At 54.8% G+C, this 22,248-nt stretch overlaps 2 protein-coding genes and 1 long non-coding RNA gene across 3 annotated transcripts; 1 reads left to right on the top strand and 2 right to left on the bottom strand.

The window, feature by feature from the left end:
• The first annotated feature begins 91 nt into the window (after positions 1-91).
• Positions 92-2,884, top strand: LOC147913520 (uncharacterized). The gene is made up of 2 exons (XR_015556478.1): positions 92-298; positions 1,320-2,884. It is a non-coding gene; the product is annotated as an uncharacterized LOC147913520 (long non-coding RNA).
• Positions 2,885-5,038: 2,154 nt separating this feature from the next.
• Positions 5,039-7,702, bottom strand: LOC106800149 (serine protease 33). The gene is given in 7 exon segments (XM_087449484.1): positions 5,039-5,889; positions 6,081-6,250; positions 6,505-6,568; positions 6,570-6,780; positions 6,956-7,118; positions 7,247-7,273; positions 7,657-7,702. Coding segments are annotated over 7 exon segments (840 nt in total). The 3' UTR covers positions 5,039-5,730.
• Positions 7,703-13,330: 5,628 nt separating this feature from the next.
• LOC101401568 (serine protease 41-like) lies at positions 13,331-21,277 on the bottom strand. Its single transcript, XM_087417798.1, has 6 exons — positions 21,211-21,277; positions 21,084-21,113; positions 20,969-20,995; positions 20,598-20,763; positions 19,564-19,847; positions 13,331-13,715 (listed from the first exon to the last, which is right to left on the bottom strand). The coding sequence occupies exons 1-6, from the start codon at positions 21,275-21,277 to the stop codon at positions 13,390-13,392; spliced, it is 900 nt and encodes a 299-aa protein (XP_087273924.1). The 3' UTR covers positions 13,331-13,389.
• Between the last annotated feature and the right edge of the window lie 971 nt (positions 21,278-22,248).

Here is a 22,248-nt window from a genome sequence, read left to right as displayed (position 1 = left end):
GGCCCTGCCTTTTTTGGGGATGTCCGCGGCTGCCTTCGCGAGCGTAGGGCACTCCCACATCCCAAGGAGAGTGAATGCATGTGCGTCTTGGCCATGAGATGCGGCAGTCACATCTCAGCGAGGCCGGGGCTGCCATATTGGGGTTTCTGACACAATTGCGGGGCTCCTCGGCGGCCATTTTGAGGAGGTTTTAAGTTCTGGACTTCCCGGCCACCGTAGCGGAGGACTGTCCCCGTGTCCCCGCCCCAGCCTTGGACGTCGGGATTGTTTGATCCAGTTCGGAGGGGCTTTACGGCGGGTAAGGACCCCAGGAAGTTGCTGTTGGGGTTAGGGAGTAGGACGGGCGAACTTCCTGGGAAGCAGCAGCGGGCGTGGCCGGAGTTATTGCCCGTGCTCCCCAGGAGGAGGAAATGGGAGCCCGCTGGCCCCAGGGACCTTGGGCACCCGCCCGCCCCCTGCCTGGGTCCACTCGGTCTCCGGAAGGGCCTGTAGGCTTGATTTGCCTGGCTCGCCGCCCTCCTACGGGAGCATCCCTACCGACAGCCTAGGCCTTCCTTCTTGGGTGCTGGACACCGTCCTGCGTCGCCCCAAATTGCAGTTAGGCTAGAACGAGCGAAGGAGGCTTGTCTGTCACCTAACCACTCCCCGGGAGAGGGAGAGCCGCGGCCGGGTCATTGCCGGCGAGTGTCAGAGAAGGCGTGCATGGCATCCAGCGCGAGACGGCCAGTGGGTGGCTCTGGAGGCCAGACGGCTCCGCACCTGTTGGGTCTGCAATGTGAGAATTCTTGAGGTGGGCGGAGTCTGAAGATGCTCTTGCCTTGGCCCTGAATCAAGCCGGTGGCCAACCGCGCAGGCTCTATGCTCAGACCAGCCAGAGTTCAAAGTCTTGCTCTGGCGCTGACTGTGCAGCTTTGAGCAGTTCACCTCGCCAAGGCCCAGTTTCCTTCTCTATAGGATGGGAGAATAACCGTTTGTGAAGTTTGTAGAGTCCCCCCAAGAGTTAGCACTCACTAGACCTTTCCTGAGCCATAACTGTAGTTATTGTTGACTTCTAGTCTCTGGCTCCTCAGTAGCTTTCTGAAGTCCCTTCCTCTCCTGTGACCCTCCCCTCCCCGCACCCCAAGGCAGCCCTCACCCTGAGCCCAGGGCAGCCCTGGCTCCCTCCCAGCACCCCAGTCCCTGGCTGACCTTGGCCTGGGCTTCATTCCCTGAGAAGGAAGCGGTGATCAGGTAACTGGTGGGGTGAGTCCTTGGCCCAGACTGAAGGTTCCTTCTTTTTTTTTTTTCATAATTTTATTTATTTATTTATTTCCCCAAAGCCCCAGTAGATAGTTGTGTGTCAAGCTGCACATCCTTCCAGCCGCTGCATGTGGGACGCGGCCTCAGCATGGCCGGAGAAGCAGCGCGTCGGTGCGCGCCCAGGATCCAACCCAGGCCGCCAGCAGCGGAGCGCGCACACTTAACCGCTAAGCCAAGGGGCCGGCCCTGAAGGTTCCTTCTTAATCGCAGCATCTGTGTGCACAGAGTTGGAGGCGTTAGACCCTGTGCTGCTGGGAGAGCGAGGGGAGGGAGGATGTGGACCGTGGGGGCCAAGGAGGTTCTGAGGCAGCCAGCAGATCTCCGAGAATGAGGCAGGTGAAGAGTGAGTCTAGGGCTGCGGGGACGGGAGGAGCCTCCTCTCCACCAGTGATGTTCTGGCCCAGCTGTGGCCTGGGCACGTCATCCAGAATCTGCTCTACTGGAGACCAGCATGTAGAGCCCCTGGCTGGTGGGGGCTGCCCTGGCTAGTGCCTCAGCTCAGGATGCCCACCAGGAGTCACTCTGTGGGGGATGGGGCACCCCATCCCTCCAAGGACAGTGCGTGTTCCCACCCACCCTCCTGCAGACCACTTGGGTTCAAGCCACAGCTGCTGCTGCTTTTTTGTGTGTGTGTGAGGAAGATTAGCCGTGAGCTGATATCCGACGCCAATCCTCCTCCTTTTTTTCGCTGAGGAAGATCGGCCTTGGGCTAACATCCATGCCCATCTTCCTCTTCTTTATATGGGATGCCACCACAGCATGGCTTGCCAAGTGGTGTGTCGTTGCGCGCCCAGAATCTGAACCTGCTAGCCCCGGGCCACCACAGTGGAGCCTGCGCACTTGACCACTATGCCACCTAGCACACCCCTTGGCACAAGCCCCAGCTTCTTAACTGTGGTCTTGGGCAAGGCACCGAGCCTCTTGCCTGTTTCCATCTGTGGAGGGGAATATACAGTTGGCCCCCGTGGGGCATTTCAGAGCCTGAATGAGCTGATGCAGGGAGAGTGGAGTGCCAGGCTTCGGGTGGTGACTGGTGCGCGATTACGGCTGTCTCGGTGGTCAGAGCTCACCCAGCCCTGGGGGAGGTGGCGAGGAGGGCAGGGCCTACCTGGTGTGAGTCTTTCCCCTCAGAGGGGGTCTCTGAGCACCCATGGTGCTGTCCACTTGTGTCTGTTGCAGGAGTGATTCCAGGCCTCCATGTCGTTCAGTGCACTGACGCCTGCAGTGGGAATGGGGTGAGGAAGGGTTTGAGGGGGAGCAGGGCTGACCCCCCCAACCCCTCCCCCGCGTCCCCGGCCCTGTGGTCTCACTGGGTGCAGGTCCTCCTCCTGGGGGCATGACAGACAGAACGGGAGGCTCACGATGGTGAGTGAGCCGGCTGGCCGGCTGCTCTTGCTTCTCTGGACACGAAGGCCTCCTGGGCCGTTTCTGCCCCCTTGCTTCACTCACCCGATGCTCACAGCAGAGACCCTTTGCCGGCCTCCGGACTAAGCCTGTAGGGCCTCACCTGGTGGGCCTTCCCTTCCTGTCCACTTTATTTTTTTTTAAGCATTGATTAATAAATAGCAATTATCGATGACCACTAGTTATTAGCGTGTCTCTCATTTGTAGAGTGTTTTACAGCTATTTTCATCTCCATAAGGGAAGTGACATAACTCTGTGGAATTTGAGTCAGTCGCCCACGTTCAAATCCAGCTCCACTTCTTACCTGCTGTGCACCTTGGGGCATGTCACCTAACCTCGCTGGGCCTGCTTCCCCATTCATGAAATGGGAAATGAGAACATCTCATGGGTGTTCTCTGATCAACTGAGAGCACACCCATGCCTGGCACAGCCTACGTTTCCAGTGGGCAGAACAATGATGGCCTTAACCATAATCTTGACTCTCTCAGCAGCCACCATAGTTGAGTGTTACCAGTTCAGGTTACAGTGTGGGGAAACTGAGGTCAAGTTGGTACTCTTGGGAGAGACGAGGCCATCCGGTTGCAGCACTACCAACCAGAGCAGGTGGGCGGCTAGGAAATGCCTGCCTTGGACAGGAGCCCAGCATGCCCTGTGCTTGGGAGTTCCCAGGACCGCCCTGGCCGCCCCAGGTGTGCCCCTCCGGGCTCCACAGTCTCCCAGCCTGTCACCTGGCAGGTGAGGCCAGGGGAGGATGCGGCTGATGCAGGGCCCGGTCCCCCCTCCACTGACTTTGCTGACAGACGGGACACAGCAGCACAGGGCAGAGAAGAGCTGTGATTTGCCCAGCCCCATGAGGCTGCCACACCAGCAATGGGCTGAGGGGAGGGGGCTGGGAGGCTGTACTGTTGATGTGGGAGGAAGTGGAGAAAGCAAAAGGGGTGGTCCTCCCTCTACCATTCCCACCCAGCTGGGATCAAATCCCCGTCTGCCCTGTACCAGCTGTGTGTCTGTGGGCCTCAGTTTTCGAATCTGACAGATGGGGAAAACCCACCTCCCAGAGGTCAGGTGAGAATCCCGTGAGATGGTGCAATGAAGCCCTCCGGGTGTCGGGTGAGGCCTTGACAAGGAGTAGCTGGTTTCTTCTCATTCGCTGACCCTTCCCTTCCAGGCCCAACTCCTGCGCCTCCTGCCCCTCCCACTCCTAGGATGCTCTTGCTTAGCTCCCAGGTTATGCTTCAGAAACACCGGGCTCTCTGAATGGGGACCCATTACTCAAATCACAGCAGGTTTGTGGTCAAGGCAGCCTGGCTCCCAGCCACTGGCTTGTTCCCGTGTCAGTGCTTTGGACGGCATCTTGGTGGTCCCTTGGCTGGCCCCAGGCTGAGGGAGCAACATAAGGACAGCTGGTATCACCCAGCAGGGGCTGATAGGGTCCCACCGCAGATGTGCCCAGAGCTTTTTGTAGGCTGGCCCACCACAGCCATGCCCCATTCTGGGCACCCTGGTCCCCGATGACCCCCCCCGGGGGCGGCCAAGCTATACCCCAGATGGATGGCCCTCAGCCTGGGGGAGAGAGCAGCCTGGAGCTCTCTCACTGCCTCTGTCCACAGACCCACCCTGTCTGGCCTGGCCCTGCAGCGACCAGTGGTGTAGCCACTCTCTCCCCTGGGAGAAAAGATGCGAAGGAGTTGAGGCTCGGGCCTGTGTGGGTCAACTGCACTCGGGCCTGCCCTGCTGGCTGTGCCTGCGGTGATGGCCTCCCCGTTCCTCTTCACCCACTGCCCTGTCAGCTCCAAAGATGAGGCTTTGAATTTTCCAGGTCTCGTTCAGTTTCTTGCTCCTTCTGCAGTTCTGGAAACCAAGCTCCATCTATTGGAACGGGTGGTCCTCACCCTGGGGACGAGAAGATGGCAGGGAGGGGACAAGACACCAGGTCCCAGGCACACGAGGGTGGGCAGGGAGCTGCAAAGGGCCTAGGCTGGTCTCCAGATGCAGGTGTGTGGGAGTTCTGGGCTTGGGGACCTGGCCAAGGCTAGGACACAGCCCCACACTCCCCCGGGCATGGATGGGGGTGATGACAGAACAAGGACAGCAGAAGCTGTGGCCAGGCCTGCCTGGGGGCTCCTGGCCCCTCTGGACAGAGGGCACAATGCCAGCTGCCCCAGACTCCTGCGCCTCTTCGAGTGCATGGGAAGGCCAGGCCTGGTCGGCCCACCCCACTACTGGAGGCACCTCCATCGCAGTGGGGCAAAATCTATATTCGTTTTCGATTGCTATGCAACAAATGACTACAAACATAGCAGCTTAAAACAACATAAATTTATTAAACCATAGCTCTATGGGCCAGAAGTCTGGGGGCTCAGCTGGGCGCTCTGCTCAGGGTCTTACCAGGCTGAAATCAAGGGCTCGGCCTAGCGGGGCTCTCAGCTGGAGCCTGGGGGAAGAATTCCCTTCCCTGCTTGGTCAGGTTGTTGGCCGGGAGCAGTTCCGTGCGGTTGTAGCACTGAGGTTTCCCTCCCCTGGGCTGTCAGCTGGAACTGCCCTCAGCTCCTGGAGGCTGCACACGGTCCGTTGCCACGTGGCCTGCTCCATCTTCAAAGCTAGCAATGAAGAATCATCTCCTTGGTGTTGAGTCCCTCTCACACTTCCCATCTCGCTGACTTCCTCCAGAAGAAGAGGGCACGCAGGCCAGACCGAGCACCAGCTCACTCGGGTGTCTCTGGGTGCCCAGGCCCAGCCCCAGCCGGAGCTGAGAATGATTAAGTATGGACAGGAAGGGGAGGGAGGGAGGGAGGGAGCCTGAGACCCCCAGACACATGGGAGGCTCCTGGAGGAGGATAGGCAGGTGGGGTTTTGTGAGCCCCAAGGAAGAGGGAAAGGATGGATGGATGGACGGCTGGCCCCTTAGCTTTATGAGGCCTCTGAGCCTCAAGTCAGAAGGGGCAGGGTGGGGGCGATGTGCAGGTCCTGAGATGAACCAGCTGGCTGAGGGACCCCAGCGTCTGGCTCCAGGCCAGTGTCACTACATCAGAGGCTGAGGCGAACCTGAATCCAGGGGCTGTAAGTGGCCACGTTGGTATAAACACCAGGACGGTTGGGCAGGGCACAGCCCTTTCCCCAGCTCACCACACCCACCAGGACCCAGCGCCCAGACTTCACACAGGTCAGTGGTCCCCCAGAGTCACCCTGCAGGAGAAAGGCGAGCTTAGGTGCCAGCCCTCCGGGGACTTCAGATGGCAGTCCCCCAGGCGGTGCCTCTGGGTTAGGGGCCAGGACGCTGAGCCTGGAGGTGGTATCTCCTGGGTCCTGGGTTCTAGGGAGGTAGGGTGCTGGGCACAGGGGTGTGAACTCTGGAGGGTCCAGGCAGCTTTCCAAACCTGGCAGGCATCCTTGTGGCCCTCGATGTAGCCGGCGCACAGGTTCCTGGGCAGCACTATGCGCTCAGTGCGGGGCACACTGGTGCCCACGTGGTAGAGGCGGTCACAGGTGCGTGCATCCAGCAGGGGCACTCTGACTCCCTGCAAAGTTCGCCACTCTGGGAGTGGCACTGGGGGGAGAAGGGAGACTTTTGAGAGCTGGGAGAGGGTGAAGTGGAAAGCAGGGATCGTGGAGAAGCCTACTCGAAAGTCTGACCTGCCAGGCCAGGACTCCCCAGCCTGACTGGGAGGAGGTTCGGGTCCCTGGTGGTCGCGCTGGGCCCCCAGATTGGGGCAGTTGGGGGCTGGGATTCCCGGTCACAGGGAGGTGCAGGGGGATCTCTTTTCCCTCCCACAATGCCCCCGTGCCCCCTCTCTGCCTCACCTCCCGGGTGGAGACTGCCCCAGCCAGTGACCCAGCACGGTGTGCCGGGGGGGGGGGGGGGGGGGCCCGGGCTCGGGCAGGCAGACGGGCTGGACTCGGGCGCTCAGGGGCACCGGGCGGCGCAGCTGCAGCAGCGCCAGGTCGCCGCGGCCCCCGTCCTCGGAGTAGTCGGGGGGCAGCAGTACCCTCCGCACGGTGGCCGAGAGGGCGCGGGGCGAGGCAGGACCCAGGTGCAGCGCCCCCAGGCGCACGCGGTACTCAGATGGCAGCACCAGCCTGCGAGACAGGGCCAGGGCCTCTTACAGCGCCCCGCCGCCCCGCGTCGCCGCCGTAGGGCCGCAGTCCCTGCCGCACAGTCCCCGCGCCGCCGCCAGGTGGCGCCCCCGCGCGAGAGCCCTCGGGGAGCAGGAGAGCGCCCCCGCCCGAGGCTGGCCTCTGGCTGCTCGCTGACCTCGGGAAGCAGTGCGCCGCCGTCAGTACCCACTTCGGGGCGATGAGGGAATCCCCGCACACGTGCGCCCCGCGGTGCTGGATGCTCGCCTGCCACGGCCACTCCCCGTCGCGGGCGTCCTGGCCCCCCACGATCCGACTGGACACGCGAGGCTGCCCGCAGGCTGCGAGAGGACAAGGGGAGGGCGAGGGTGGGCCGAGAACTGGGGGCCTGGGAGGCGAGTGGGGACGAGGAGACACAAGGCCAAAGCCAAGGAGGCATTGGCGCTGGGGGACTCTGAGGCTTCCTTACCTGCAGACTCCAGTGTCCCAGCAGCGCCTGGAGGAGGAAGCAGGGAAGGGACTAGATTATGGATTTAGTGTCAGATAACGGGGTGAGGGGGGAAGATCAGAGATTAGGAAGGGGAATGATCAGAGATTAGGAAGGGGAATGCAACATACTTGTCGCACTGACCTGGTGCCAGACTTTTGTGCAATCAGTTACAGCATTTAACCCTCCCCGGAACGCTGTGAGGTGGGGACTATACCCATTACGCAGATGAGTACATGCAGGTTTGGAGAGCCCAAGGGCGGTGACAGAACTTAAACCCAAGATTAGAATGCTCTAGAGTGCTCTAGGGGAACCCGGCCAGAGAGGGGTGAGATGGGACATGGGATCCAAGGTCGCTGTGGTCAACACCCCTAGCCCCTGCCCCTACTCACACAGCAGCAGTGGGAGCAGGACCTGGAGGCAGGAAGCCCTCCTCATTCTGTCTTCAGGGCTGGGCCAGGTAAGGATGGCAGTGCCCAGGGCTAGGACTCTGGTCAGAGCCTGCAGGGAGAGAAGGGGAGGGTCCTAGCCCCTGGCACTAGCCCCCAGAGGCCCTTCTGTCTTCCCTCAGTCCCTGGTTGGTCCCCGACCTATCCCCATGGTCCAGGCTCTATACACTTCCCTCTGCCCAGGCCCTGGGGACCACCCCCACCCTCCCCAGCCCCTGCGAGATTTGGGCTCCCTAGGCCTCCACATGAGCCCTGGAGCCCGTCCCCTGCCCCAGCCTCTATTTCCATTGCCCCACACCCGCCCTGGCAGCCCCTGGACCCTGCTCTCACTCTCTCAGCGCAGCCGGTGCCCTCCCTGCTGACTGGGCTAGGGGAGGACCTGGGGGCTTAAAGGGCCAGGAGGCGACGGGGGCCAAGCCAGGGGGTAATTAAGGAGGCCAGGGCGGGGCTGCAGCTTTACCAGTCCAGCCTGGAACAAGGATGCTTTGAGCAGTGCTTCCGAGGTGGCAGGGAGGGGACACCTGGATTTCTCAAAGGAAGCCTGGCTTGGGCCAAGATACTGAGAACTGGGGGCGGGAGCCTGGGCACTGTCAGGTGAGTGGGAGGCGGGGGGCTGCTGTCAGGCCAGGAAGCTCCGGAGGATCCTTGGCAGCTCATCTCTGAACCCGATCCTGGCTCCGGGCTCCTTGCAGTGCTGGCTGCCGGGGCTCTGAGCGCTATTGTTCTGTCCAGAAATCCCAGCTCGGCCAGCCCCATGTGGAGCCCAGTCCCCAGGCCTGGCCAAGCCCCACTCGGGTTTGCAGGAACTCAAAGTGGGGAATGGCTGGTTCAAAGCTGGCAGCACCCCTTGTGAGGCAGAAGCAGACCTGAGCTTGGGAAACAGCCTACTCTTCAATTTGGGGTGGCCAGGACAGCGAGGTTGCTGATCTCGGTGAGGCTGGGAGATGCTGGGCACAGGACTCAGTGGAGGGCTGCACCTGGACCAGGCCCACCACCCAGAAGGCTCTCGAGCCTCTGTCTACCTAGTCAAGTCCTCCTCATCCCGCAGCCCTCCACTCCATCCCCTCTCGGGGGCCTTCCTGCCCACCATACCTCCTCCCTGGCCACATCACAGTGTGAGTTGACGTGCAATGGAGGAGGCTTGATTCTCGTCTGTTTGTCTCCCCTCCGTGAGGCAGGATCTGGGTCTCTGTCCCTGTCTTAGTCAGCTCAGGCTGCCAGAACAGAATACCACAGTCTGGGCAGCTTAAACAACAGAGATTTATTTCTCACAGTTCTGCAGGCTGAAAAGGCCAAGAGCAAGGTACTGGCAAGGTGGGTTTTGTTCTGAGACCTCCTCTTGGCTTGTAGGCAGCTGCCCTCTCGCTGGGTGCTCACAGGGCCTCTTCTTTGTGCCTGTGGGGGTGGGGGGCTGAGGGAGAGAGCGCTCCCTGGAGTCTCTTCTATAAGGACACTAATCCTACAGGATCAGAGCCCCACCCTCATGACCTCATTTCACCTTAATAAAGGGTCTATCTCCAAATACAGTCACATTGGAGCTTAGGACCTCAACATGGGAATTTTGGAGAGGACACAGACATTCAGTCCATAACAGTCCCCAGTGGCCAGAACAGTGCCCAGCGTAGAGTGTGCACTGAGTATCTGGGGGTGAGTGGAAAGGGTGAGCAGGGCAGCAGGCTGGGGGTGAGTGCGAGGGATCCGAAAGAGGGGACCTGGTGGCGGCCGGGCCCCAGGTCCAGCGGAGTGGAGGGTGGGCAGCCTCAGGCCTGACCTCTGCCGTCCAGGCCCCAGGACCACCCGGAGCCCACGCTCGAGGTCTCTGGAGTTGGCTATGGTGCGCCCTCCCTCCAGCTCTGAGAGCTTGGGGGAGCCTCTTCTTCTGTGAAGGCCGCCTCGTGGGCTGCTGTGAAGACTAGTGGGTGAGCCAGCTCTCCAGCGCAGGGCTCGGAGCCGTGCCTGGCTCATGTCCACGCCACAGACGTGCCACGAGGATGAAAGACGCCAGCCCTCCCGTTCTCCCTGCAGCTGCTGACCTCATCACCCCAGCTCAGCCGCCCTCAGACGGCTCGGCCGGCCGGGGTGGGGTCAGGAGGGCAGTGTTCCCCTTGGTGCAGAGTTGGGGGCAGCTGGAGAGGCTGGTGGGAGTGAGAGTGACAAGGGACTCTGGGAACATACAGCCATCTCTGGGGACATGGTGAAACTTCAGAGGGGAGCTGGCTGGAAGACTGGGCGCCCTGTTCAGCAGGGGACCTCGGTCTCTGCCCGTTGGAATTGGGGTGAAGGGGGAAGGCTAGAGGATACCTGGGGACATGGACAAGGAAACGATGCTCACTGAGAAACTGGCTCGTGTCGGGGAGGGTCCGGAACTGGCTGAATAATGAACAGTCGAACCTTGGGGGGAGTAGGAAGGGAACCCTGGAAAGGGCCCCCAAACCCAACTCCTGTCTCAGACTGAGAAACTGAGGCGCAGACCCCTGCTGAGCCCATAGCCCCTGCAGCCTCACTCTTGAGTCCCTCTGCAGAAATGGCCCCTGGGCAAATGTCACCTACTTGCCCCGGGAGGCTGCCTGGCTCACAGCCACCCTTCTCAGGGCCAGGGCTGAGTCAGCCCACCTTGTCTGGTGCCTAACCTGCCCCCAGGCCCAGGAGTGGGCAAATGACCCCAACTGAGGCCATCATCCTACCATGTCCCCGAGGTCACAGTGATTGGTCAAGGGGTGACACATGACCCAAACCCAGTGATCGGAATCCTCCCCTGGGATTTTTACTCTGGAGGAGGGAGAGAGAACCACTTGGGGCCCAGGCAGGGAGCAATCATAGCTGTGGCTACAGGCGAGGACTCTCAGCGGGCCTGAGAGCCTGGAACCTTCCAGGCTGAGAAAGAGGGTGCTGCGGTGTTGCAGCTCCTAATTCCAGTCATCCTCGCCCTCCCGGGCTGCCCTTAGTCCCTCATCCTCGCCCTCCTGGGCTGCCCTTTGTCCCTCTGACGCAACTTTCCTTCACTCATGCTAGTTCCAGGGCATTCAGTTACTTACAATCAACTTCCGTAAATGCCAAGGATGAAAACAAAATGACGCTATTAACAGCCCCCAGTGGCCCCAGAGCACGGTCTGACAGGGTGGGGGGAAGGTGCCCCCCAGCCTGCGGCCCTGCCCAGGTGTGTCTCAGTGTGGCAGTGCCTGGCTCACTGTCCGCAGCACAGGACTCTTCTCTGACAAATACACAGCCGGCCCTTGGCCAGACCCAGGGGCACCCGGAGAACCAGCAGCGGGGGGCAGGGAGGGGCCTGGGGAGACCAGACAGCAGCAGCCTCTTCCGAGTCCAGCTGGTGTGCAACATGTTGCGGCAGATCCTGGCCCTCTGGGACGGCCGCAGCCAGAGCCCCACATCATGCTGGGAGAGACCCGGGGTCATCCACATCAGCCTGGGAGAGACAAAGCTGTTCGGGTGAGCCAGACCGTGGGGAGTGGGCACGCTGTGGCACCTGGCGGGAGTCCTTCTTAGGCTCTGGGTAGGTGGCCCCGAACATGACCCTGTGGGTGATGTGTGCCTAGGCAGGTGCCAAGGTGTTCCTGTGGACCAGTGCGTCACACAGGCCCTGGGCCACCAGAGGCTGCTCTGCCTGCTGCTAGAGGAGAGGCAGTGCCAACCCTGCCAGGCGGTCCTACAGGGCTTTGTCGCAGGGCGGCCGGGCTGAGGCCAAGCGCTTGACCGCCTATTTAATGCCTATTAAATAGCACTGTCCTCCAGCAACACATAGGACACCAGGCAGAGAGTGCTCTGCGTGGGGTCAATTCGGAGGGCCTCTGGGGGATGTGAGATGGGACCACCCTCAGGTTTCAGCTCCTGGGGAGGGTGAGCAGTGGTACTGGAAATCTCAACGATGCAGGAGAGTCCCACAGATTCTCAGAAGACCCCGCCACCCAGGGATCTGCTGGCCCCTCTGAGTCAGGGCTCGACAAGTCGACACGCAGTGAGAGGTGGACACAGGCCCTTGTGAGCTAGGTGACTCGGGCAGTCATGTGACCTCGCTGAGCCTCAGTTTCCTTACTATGAAAAGGAAACCCTCACAGGGTTGCCACGGGGCATGACCCAAGTGCAGTGCCCTACAGACCTGTGCAGCTGTCGGGGTGGGGCAGAGCCGAGGAGGGCCCCCACTCCAAACTCTCCCACCTGCCTCCCCATAGCGGGGGCTGTGGGGGGTGGGGGGAGGAATCCAGACCCCCCAGAGCTTCTCACACCTTCCTGTGCTCACAGCACTGGGGGAGCTTGTGAAAATGCAGGTCCGCCTGAGCAGCTCTGAGCTGCCCCTGAGTCTGTCCCGCTGGCCTGGTCCCTTGGCCACGCTGAGGCCGGGTTCTGGGATCCCAGTGCAGGGGCCAGACACGCTGGAGCTGCTCTGTCCACCCAGACCACCTGAGGGCGCTGCAGCAGCTCCCCAGGCACTGAGCCCCCTCCGGGGGCGTGCTCCATCTGTGCCCCCATGACCACCCTCCACCCATGGGTGGTCAGGGGAGAACCGCCCATGCCCAGCGTCCTTGTCCTCCAGGGGGCCGATGCTGAGGCACATGCCCTGGGGTTCTCAGAGGGCCCAGCAGGACTGTGCCTCAGATGCCCACAATGGTAACCTCCTCGTTTGGCAAACGTCATCGGGTTTCTTCCTTCCCTGCCTCAGTTTCCCCACTCCTCCCTGGGGCTTTTGTATCACCTCCCAAATAAACTACACGCACCCCACTCCTGGTCCCAGGTTGGCCTCTGCGGGACAGTGGTGAGACTAGGAGCGTCTGGCGTCTGTGTGATGGGGAGCACCAGCTTGAGCCTGGGGGCGCTCGGGGCTGTCCTCCACAGCACCCCCACTCCAGTCCTCCTAGCCCCCAGGGACCTGGTGCTACTAATGTCCTTCCCTAAACTATCTTTCTGACTGAACTGACCCGAGAGGGTTCTGCTGTTTGCAACCAAATCCTGTACAGTGCAGATGGTGGAGGAAGATTTAGGAGCCGGGGATGGGTCCTGGGATGGCCAGGACCTAGGTGACCGTGAGGCCACTCAGGTCCACAGATACTCTGCACAGCATCAAATTGAACATGCACACGTGTTTATTAGGAACGGGACAGAAAGGGACTGGGCCTGACCCAGCAGGCAGTCCTGCCACTGGGGTGCCCACAGTCCTGGGAGAATGTGCCTGGTGCTGTGGTAACTACTGCACCCTCACGGGCTCAGGTGCACACAGCCAGCTGCAGGAGTGGGGCAGCCCAGAGCAGAGCGAGGGGCAGCAGCAGCTGAGTGGGGTCCGGCTTGGGTGTGCTGCAGGCCATCAGCGTCTGGATCCAGCTGAAGTACCTACTGACGTTGGTGTAGATACCGGGCTGGTTGGGCCTCCCACAGCCCACTCCCCCGCTCACGATTCCAACCTGAATCCACAGCCCATTCTTTTCACAGGTCAAGGGTCCACCTGAGTCACCCTGGAGAGCAGCATGAGTGAGCCAGGCCTGGGGTGGGGCCGGAGGGGCCAGCAGAGAGGCCGGGAGAGCAGGAGGGGCTGTGGGGCTGGGCAGACTGGGTGCAAATCTTACTCCTCCCCCTGGAAACAAATAAGCCCCAGTTTCTGCATCTGCAAAGGGGCAACAGGCTCCACCCCCTGGGTTTCACGTGAGGATCAAAGGAGGTACAATTAACTTAAAGCAAGAAGCTTGTGTTACAGGCTGGATAAATAAGGGCTAGGATTATTTTCTCATGAATAAACTCTGAGGGTGGATTGGTGGGGGTCTTGCGGGTTGCTCTCAGGCCCAGGCTTGGGAGGGTGGTGCCTGGTTCCAGCAAGGCCCTGGTTTGGCCAGGGACACTCACTTTGCAGGAGTCAATGCCGCCTTCCTCAGCGCCAGCACAAATCATGTCTTCCCGGATTCGTTTGAGGACATGAGGCTGTTGAAACAGGTAGTTACACCTGGAATTGTTTATGATGGAGACCTGCACTTCCTGGAGATTGTGGGGAGGTGGCAGAGCTGCCAGGGGTTGAGGGTGGGAGAGAGAAAGACAACAACCTTAGCCTCTGCCATCTGAGACAGGGGGAGGATGAAGGGGGTGGACTCCCTGGGGCACCCACAGGCCTAGGCCGTTGCTCTAGCCCAGCAGCCAGCACATCGTGGTGATGAACAATCTCACAGAAGGACCCAATGGATGGAGAGGCTGTGAAGCGCCTCCTTGAGACTCAGTTTCCCTGTCTGTAGAATGGAGATAGCCCCTGCCGGAGCCAGTGGGGAGATTCCTTGGCTAAAGCATGCATAGGGGAGGGGTTGACACAGCTGAGATCGTTTATAATTAATATACTACAGCTGCAGGATCCAAGACGAAAACTTCCCAAATTTGATAAGAGATATGAATCTACACACTCAAGAGGCTGAACAACTCCAAGTAGGATCAACACAAGAAGATCCACGCTGAGAAACATTTTCATCAAAATATCAAAGGACAAATACAAAGGGGGAATTTTGTAAACAGCAAGAGAGAAGCTACATGTCAAGTATAAGGGATCTTCAACAAGATTAACAGCTGAATTCTTTTCAGACAGCCTAGAGGCCAAGAGGCTGTGGGATGACATATTTAAAGTGCTAAAAGAATAAAACAGTTAACCAAGAATTTTATATCAGGCAAAACTATCCTTCAAAAAATAAAGGAGACATTCCCAGGTAAACAAATGCTGAGAGGGCTCCTCACTAGTAGACTTACCCTACAAGAAACAGAAAACAGAGTCCTTCGGGCTGAAATGAAAGGACACTAACCAGTAACTTAAACCATAAGAAGAAATACAGACCACTGGTAAAGGTAACTACACAGGTAAATCTAAAAGCCGGTATTGTAGTTTTGGTTTATAACTTCTATTTTCCTATACAAAAGACAAATGCATAAAACAATAGTTATAAATCTCTGTTAGTGATCATACAATATATAAAGATGTAAATTGTGACAATAACAACTTAAAGGGGAAGAAGAGAGCTGTATAGGAACAGAGTTCTTGTACACTCTTGAAGCTAAGTTGGTATTAACTCAAAATAGATTGTTATCATTTTAAGTTGTTAATTGTAATCCCCAGTGCAACCGGTCAGAAAATAACTAAAAAATATACAGAACAGGAAATGAGAAGGGAATCAATATAGTACAGTAATAAAAATCAATTAAACACAAAAGGAGGAAATAAGAAACAAAAAAGATATGACAAGATATAGAAAACAAACAGAATAATGGTAGAAGTCCTTCTTTATCAGTAATTAATTTGAACTCCAATTAAAAGGCAGAGATTGGTAGAATGGATTAAAAACACAGGATCCAACTATATGCTGTTCACAAGATAATTTTAGATCCAAAGGGACACATTGGTGGATAGTGAAAGGGTGGAAAAAGAGATTCCATGCAAATAGTAACCCAAAAAGAGCTGAGGTTGCTACACTAATGTCAGACCAAATAGCCTTTCAGTCAAGACTTGTTACAAGGGTCAAAGAAGGACATTATATATTGATGTAAGTGTCAAATCTCTCAAGAAGATATAGTAATAATAAACATTCACAGACCTAACAACTGAGCCCCAAAATATATGAAGCAAAATTGACAGAATTGGTGGGAGAAATAGACAGTTCTACAATAACAGGTGGAGACTTCAATACCCCACTTTCACTAATGGATAGAACAATCAGAGAGAAGATCAATTAGAAAAGAGAGACCTTGAACAACACTACAAATTAACTAATCTAACAGACATATACAGAATAATCCACCCAAACAACAGCAGAATACACATTTCTCTCAAGTGCATGTAGAACAGTCTTCAGGATAGACAATATGTCAGGCCAAAACATAAGTTGCAATAAATTAGAAAAGACTGAAATCATGAAAAACATATTCTCCAGCCACAATGGAATGCGGCTAGAAATCAATTCAGTTTTCAGGAAAACTGAAAAATTCACAAATATGTGGAAATTAAACAACATACTCTTAACCAACGGATCAAAGAAGAAATCACAAGGAAAATTAGAAATTATTTTGAGATGAATGTAAATGAAAACACAACATACCAAAACTCATGGGATGCAGCAAAAGCAATTCTCAGAAGGAAATTTATAGCTAGAAACGCCTATGTTACTAAAGGAGAAAAATCTCAAACCAATAACCTAACTTACATCTTAAGGAACTAGAAAAAGAGCAAACTAAACCCCAAGGTAGAAGAAGGAAGGAAATAATAGAGGAATGTAAAAAATCAAACGAGGGAATAGAAAAACAATAGAGAAAATCAACAAAACCAAAAGTTAGTTCTTTGAAAGATCAACAAAATTGACAATGAAGTAGGGACATTACCACAGAGCTGACCTTATGGAAATAATAAGGACTTTAAGGGAATACTATGAACAATCGTATGGCAAGAAATTAGACAACCTAGAGGAAATGGACAAATTCCTAGAAACACACAAACTACCAAAACTGACTCAAGAAGAAATAGAAAATCTGAACAGACCCATAATAAGAGAAGAGATTGAATCAGTAGGCAGAAACCTCTCAATGAAGAAAGGCCTTGGACCAGATGGTTTCACTGGTGAATTCTACAAAATATGTGAAGAAACTAACACCAATCCTTCTTGAACTTTTCGAAAAAATAGAAGATGAAGGAACACTTCCTAACTCATTCAATGAGACTAACATTACCATGACACCAAAGCCCAGACAAGGACACCACAAGAAAAAGAAACTACAGACCAATATCCTTTATGAATATATATGCAAATATTCTCAACAAAATACTAGCAAATTGAATCCAGCAGCATATTACAAGAATTGTCCATCATGACCAAGTGAGATTTATCCCATGAGTGCAAGGGTGGTTCAACATATGAAAATCAATCAATATAACATACTACATACTACATTAATAGAACGAAGGGGGAAACCACATGATCATCTTAATTGATGCAGGAAAAGCATTTGGCAAAATCCAACACCCTTTCATTATAAAATCATTCAATAAACTAGGAATAGAGCAAACTTCCTGAACATGATAAAGGTCATATGTGAAAAACCCACAGCTAACATCATACTGAACGGTGAAAAACTGAAAGCTTCAGGAACAAAACAAGGATGCCAGTTTTTGCCACTTCTACTGAACATTTTACTGGAAGTTCTAGTCAGAGCAATTAGGTAAGAAAAAGAAATAAAATGCACGCAACTTGGAAAGGAAGAAGTAAACTATCTCTATTCACAGATGACATGATTTATATAGAGAAAATCACAAAGAATACACAAAAAAGGACTAGATTTAATAAACGAATTCAGCAAATTTGCAGGCTCCAAGATCAAGACACAAAAGTCAGTTATATTTCTAAATACTACCAATGAATGATTCCAAAAGGAAATTTTAAAAGAAATTTAATTTACAATAGCATCAAAAAGAATAAAATAGTTAGGAATAAATTTAACTGAGGAGATGAAAGACTTGTACACAAATAACTACAAAACATTGCTGAAAGAAATTAAAGAAGACCTAAATAAAGGGAAACACATCCTGTGTTCATGGATTGGAGACATAACGTTATTAAGATGCCAATACACCCCCAAAGCAATCTACAGATTCAGTGCAATCTCTATCCAAATCCCAATGGCCTTTTTAGCAAAAATTGACAAGTTGATCCTAAAATTCATATGGAATATCAAGAGACCCCAAATAACCAAAACAATATTTAAAAAGTAGAACAAAGTTGGAGGACTCACACTTTCCAATTTCAAAACACACTATAAAACTACAGGAATCAAACAATGAGGTCCTGGCATAAGAATAAACATATAGACTAATGGAATAGAACTGCAAGTCTAGAAATAAACCCATACATCTATGGTCAACGGATTTTTGATAAGAGTGTCAAGACAATTCAGTGGAGGAGAAAACAGTCTCTTCAACAAATGGTGCTTGGACAACTGGATATCCTAATGCAAAAGAATGAAGTAGGACCCCTACCTCACATCATATACAAAAATCAACTCAAAATGGATCAAAGACATAAATATAAGGCTAAAAATATAAAACTGAAGAAAACACAGGGGTAAATCTTCATGACCTTGAATTTGGCAATGCTTTCTTAGATACGACATCAAAAGCATAAGCAACAAAAGAAAAAATAATTTGGATTTTGTCAAAATTAAAAAATTTTGTAAATCAAAAGACACTATCAAGAAAGTGAAAAGAAACCTACAGAATGGGAGAAAATATTTGCAAATCATATATCTGATAAGGGTCTAGTACCCAGAATATATAAAAAACTATTACAACTCAACAACAAAGATAACTCAATCTATATACGGGTAAAGGACTTGAACAGCATTTCTCCAAGGAAGACATACAAATGGCCAACAAGCACATGAAAAGATGCTTAACATCACTAGTCATTAGAGAAATGCAAATCAAAACCACAATGAGATACTACTTAATGCCCACAAGGATGGCCAAAATAGAAAAATTGGAAAATAACAAGTGTTGAGGAGAATGGGGAGAAATTATAATGCTCGTTCATTGTTGATGGGAATGTAAAACGGTGCAGGCGCTGTGGAACAGTCAGTTCCTCAAAAAGTGAAACATAGACTTGCCATGTGATCTAGTAATTACACTCCTAAATATATACACAAAAGAATTAAAAAGAGGTGTTTAAAAAAAAATTTGTATACTAATGTTCATAGCAGCTCTATTCACAACACTCAAAAGGTAGAAACAACACCAATGTCCATCAATGAATGAATGGATAAACAAATTGCAGTACATCCATACAAGGGAATATTATTCAGCCATAAAAATAATGAAGTTCTGATACATGGATGAATCTTGAAAACATTTTGCTAAGTGAAAGAAGCCAAACATGAAAGGTCACATGTATGATTCCATTTACATGAAATAGCCAAAACAGTAAATCCATCGAGGCGGAAGCCTGGCTAGTGGCTGCCCAGGGCTGGAGGAGGGGTAACGGGAGCGCCTGATTCATGGTGACGGGGTTTCCTTTGGGAGTGATGAAAATGTTTTGGAACTTGACAGAGTTGATGGTTATACATTGTGAATGTACTAAATGCCACTGAACTGTATACTTTAAAATGGTTAATTTAATGTTATATGAATTAAACCTCAAAAAAAAAAAAAAAAGGAATGAAGTACAGACACACACACTACAACATGGATGCACCTTGAAAACATTCCTGAGTGAGAGAAGCCAGACACAAAAGAGCACATAGTGTGTGACTGCATTTACATGAGGTGTCCAGAATAGGTAAATCCATAGAGGCAGAAAGCAGATTAGTGGCTGCCAGGGGCTATAGCCCTAGGGCAATGTAAGTATGGGATTGCACTTTGAGATGATGAAAATGTTCTGCAATTAGGTAGTGGTGATGGTTGCCCAAATCTGTGAATATCCTGAAACTCACAGAGCTGTATACTTTAAGAGAGTCAATTTTATGGTTTGTGAATTAAATCTTAATTAAAAAACAAAAACAATGCCTGAGGCCTTTCTTACAAGTCCACCCCCAAAACTCCCACACCCCTGCAGGCTGGGGAGTGCAGTCTGGAGCCCAGCTGGCCTCCCTCTCCACCTGGCTTCCGGCTCACAGTCTCTGGAAGGGAGAGGAACTCAGCGTGGGTACAGAGGTCCTGCCGTTTCGCGGGGAGCAGGAGCAGAAAGCAGGTGAGGAGAGAATGCTGAGCCGGCCAAAGGAGGGGCCCAGCTATACACGGACCGGGGGGGGGGGGGGCTGCTGTGGCTGGTGCCGCCTGAACAGGGGGACAAGGGTAACGCCTCCCTCCCCTGCCCCAGCCCCGTCTGTCCCCGGCCTCACGGTTTTTCTCATCGAGGTACCCCCAGCCGGTCACCCAGCAGTTGTTCCGGTTCTGGAACTCGGAGGAGGAGGCCGGGACACAGATGGGCTGGACGTACTTATTGTAGATGACGGAGGAGGAGAGCTTCAGCAGGGCGATGTCATTGAGCAAAGCCCCCTGGGACTGCGGGTACATAATAATATCCTGCACTCTGTAACGATGGTAGAAGGCCCACAGGTTCCAGAAAGGTGGCCTAGAAGACTGCTCGCCAAACTGGACCGTCCACTCTGAGGGATTCTTGTGCCTGGCAGGGGAGGAAAGAGGGGTCAGGGGTCCTCAAAGGAGGGTGGGCCACCTCAGCACACCTGGGCCAGATCCATGAGGCGAGACTGCCGGGGCTGCTACTGGGGCTCATCCTGAATGCTGTTAGCAGCTCTTCTTAGGGACCAACGCCTCCAGTGGAGAAATGGTGAGAGCCGGGAGACGCCACAACCCAAGTCCCAGACCCTGGTGATGTGGCGGGGCGGGGGGCGGTGGGGGGTGGGGGTGGGCAGGAGGGTGCCTCCCTCTGCCTCTCTCTCATCTGGCCAGTGACTCAACTAGCCCCTCACCTCCAGGAGCCCTCCTAAGAAAAGAATGAGCAGAGTGGAATCAAAACAGCTTCCGTGGTGACTGTCGCCCCCAGCCAGGCTCTGTGCCCAGCACTTACCCACCTCAGCTTACTCCTCCCACCCCTGGTACACCTCCACTGGGAAGTGGGATGAGGAAGGTGAAGGCTGGTGGTGCCATTTGTGGAGAAGAGAAAACAAGAGAGAAAAGAAAAGAACAAGACACACCAATGTGCGTGGCAATCTTCCGGAAGAAAATGAACAAGGTTCCCACCAGAGGCACTTACAGGAACTCGCGTGGATGTAACCGGCTGCCCCCAGGCCTGGGGCTCAGGAGAACAGGAGGGCCAGGCGTGCGCGCAGGTCCCAGTGGAGCCCCGGTCCCAGTGGAGCCCCAGTCCCTCCACCCCCGCTACGGTCAGCAAGCCACCAGCCCCTAGACTCACTTTACCAAGCAGTGCGCGGCCGAGAGCACCCAGCGGCGGCTGAGCAGGCTCGCTCCGCAGTGGTGGCCTTTAGGCAGGCGCAGGCTGCCCATCCACGGCCAGGGCCCGCGCACCGAGTCTTTTCCGCCCATCACGAGCGTGTGGATGTTCCGTTGGCCACAGGGCCCTGGGATGGGCAGACGGACACGCGGCTCAGCTGCAGGAGACAGGCCCACCCTGCGTGCCCTCGCCCGTTGCGGTGCGCGAAGCGAAGGGGCTCCCCGGAAAACCGCGCACGTGCTGGGGTCGTCACTCTACGAAGGGGATGCTGGGAGCCCTCCCCACCTGGTCCGCAGGTGCCCGCCCCTTTCCCCCAGGGGCCCATCAGTTACATGTGAGCACCGACGAGTTGTTGAAACCTGGGAGTAGAGAGAGAAAAGATGAGGCGCCCTTTGCTCTCCGGCCCAGGTACCCTGCGCAGAGAAGCGCGTGTCCTGGGTGCCTTACCTGGATACAGCACGACCTGATCCTTCAACCCTGAGGAGAGGCGAGAAAGTAAGCTCCCCTGGGTCTCCACGCGCTCCATCCTCCCCCAACACCCCTCGCTCGGCCGGCAGCCCCCGCCTGAGCTCACCCCGCCTCCCGAGTTCGACTCCCACCAACAGCTGTGCCAGCAGCAGCGCCCCGACCCGCACGTCCATGGCCTCCTCTCCCGGCCGCTAACTTGGCGCCCCCTCTGCTTCCGCCTGCTCCAGGGCCCGCTGGGGGCGCCCCCTGGGGGAGAGGGAGCGACAGGAATCCTGGCCGCCACCTTCTCCCAGCTCGCCCTCGCTGGGTCCTAGGGCTGTTGGGGAACATCACACCTCACAGTGCCCCGGCTTTGAGCTCCTGCTGGGCTGGCTCCCCCAACCACACCCCTTGGGATGGCCCAGGCACCAGCGCATCCAAACAATCCCTTTCTTGCCTGCCACCCTGAGGTTCTGGCTGCCCCTTTGCTACCCACTCCTTCCTCCAGGAACGACTAGGGACCTGGCCCGCAGCCAGGCCTCCCCGAAGGCACGCTGATGAGTCCTCCTTGAGTGCGCATTGGAGGCCTAGCACTGTGTCACCTGCTGTTAAAAGCGATGCTCCGGGCTGGCCCCGTGGCTTAGCGGTTGAGTGCGCGCGCTCCGCTGCTGGCGGCGGGAGTTCCCATCCGACCCGGGGCGCGCACCAACGCACCGCTTCTCCAGCCATGCTGAGGCCGCGTCCCACATGCAGCAACTAGAGGGATGTGCAGCTATGATATACAACTATCTACTGGGGTTTTGGGGAATAAAAAATAAATTAATAAAATTAAAAAAAAATTAAAAATGATGCTCCTGTACAGGACCCACAGAGTGAAAGCTGACCTGATTTTGACCACCTGGGTGGGCTCTTAGCCTCCCTGTCTGCCTGCTGCCCCTCAACAGGCCCCACCAACTCTGTAGAGCCTACAGGCAGCTTTCCTTTCTTGTGGGCGATGTTTCAGGGCACCAAAGTCACCAAGCTGGCTCTTCAGTCATAGATGTGAATGGACAACTGAGTCAGGGTCCACAAGACCACCCTAAGTCAATGATTCACTGGAAGGACTCACAGAACTCGGAAAAGCTGTTCTCATGGTTATGATTTATTACAATGAATGGATACAGGT

This window comes from Ceratotherium simum, chromosome 26 (genome assembly GCF_057802395.1).
Source record: "Ceratotherium simum simum isolate JZ-2026a chromosome 26, ASM5780239v1, whole genome shotgun sequence".
Lineage (NCBI taxonomy): Eukaryota > Metazoa > Chordata > Mammalia > Perissodactyla > Rhinocerotidae > Ceratotherium > Ceratotherium simum.
This window is presented reverse-complemented; position numbering and strand designations above follow the sequence as displayed.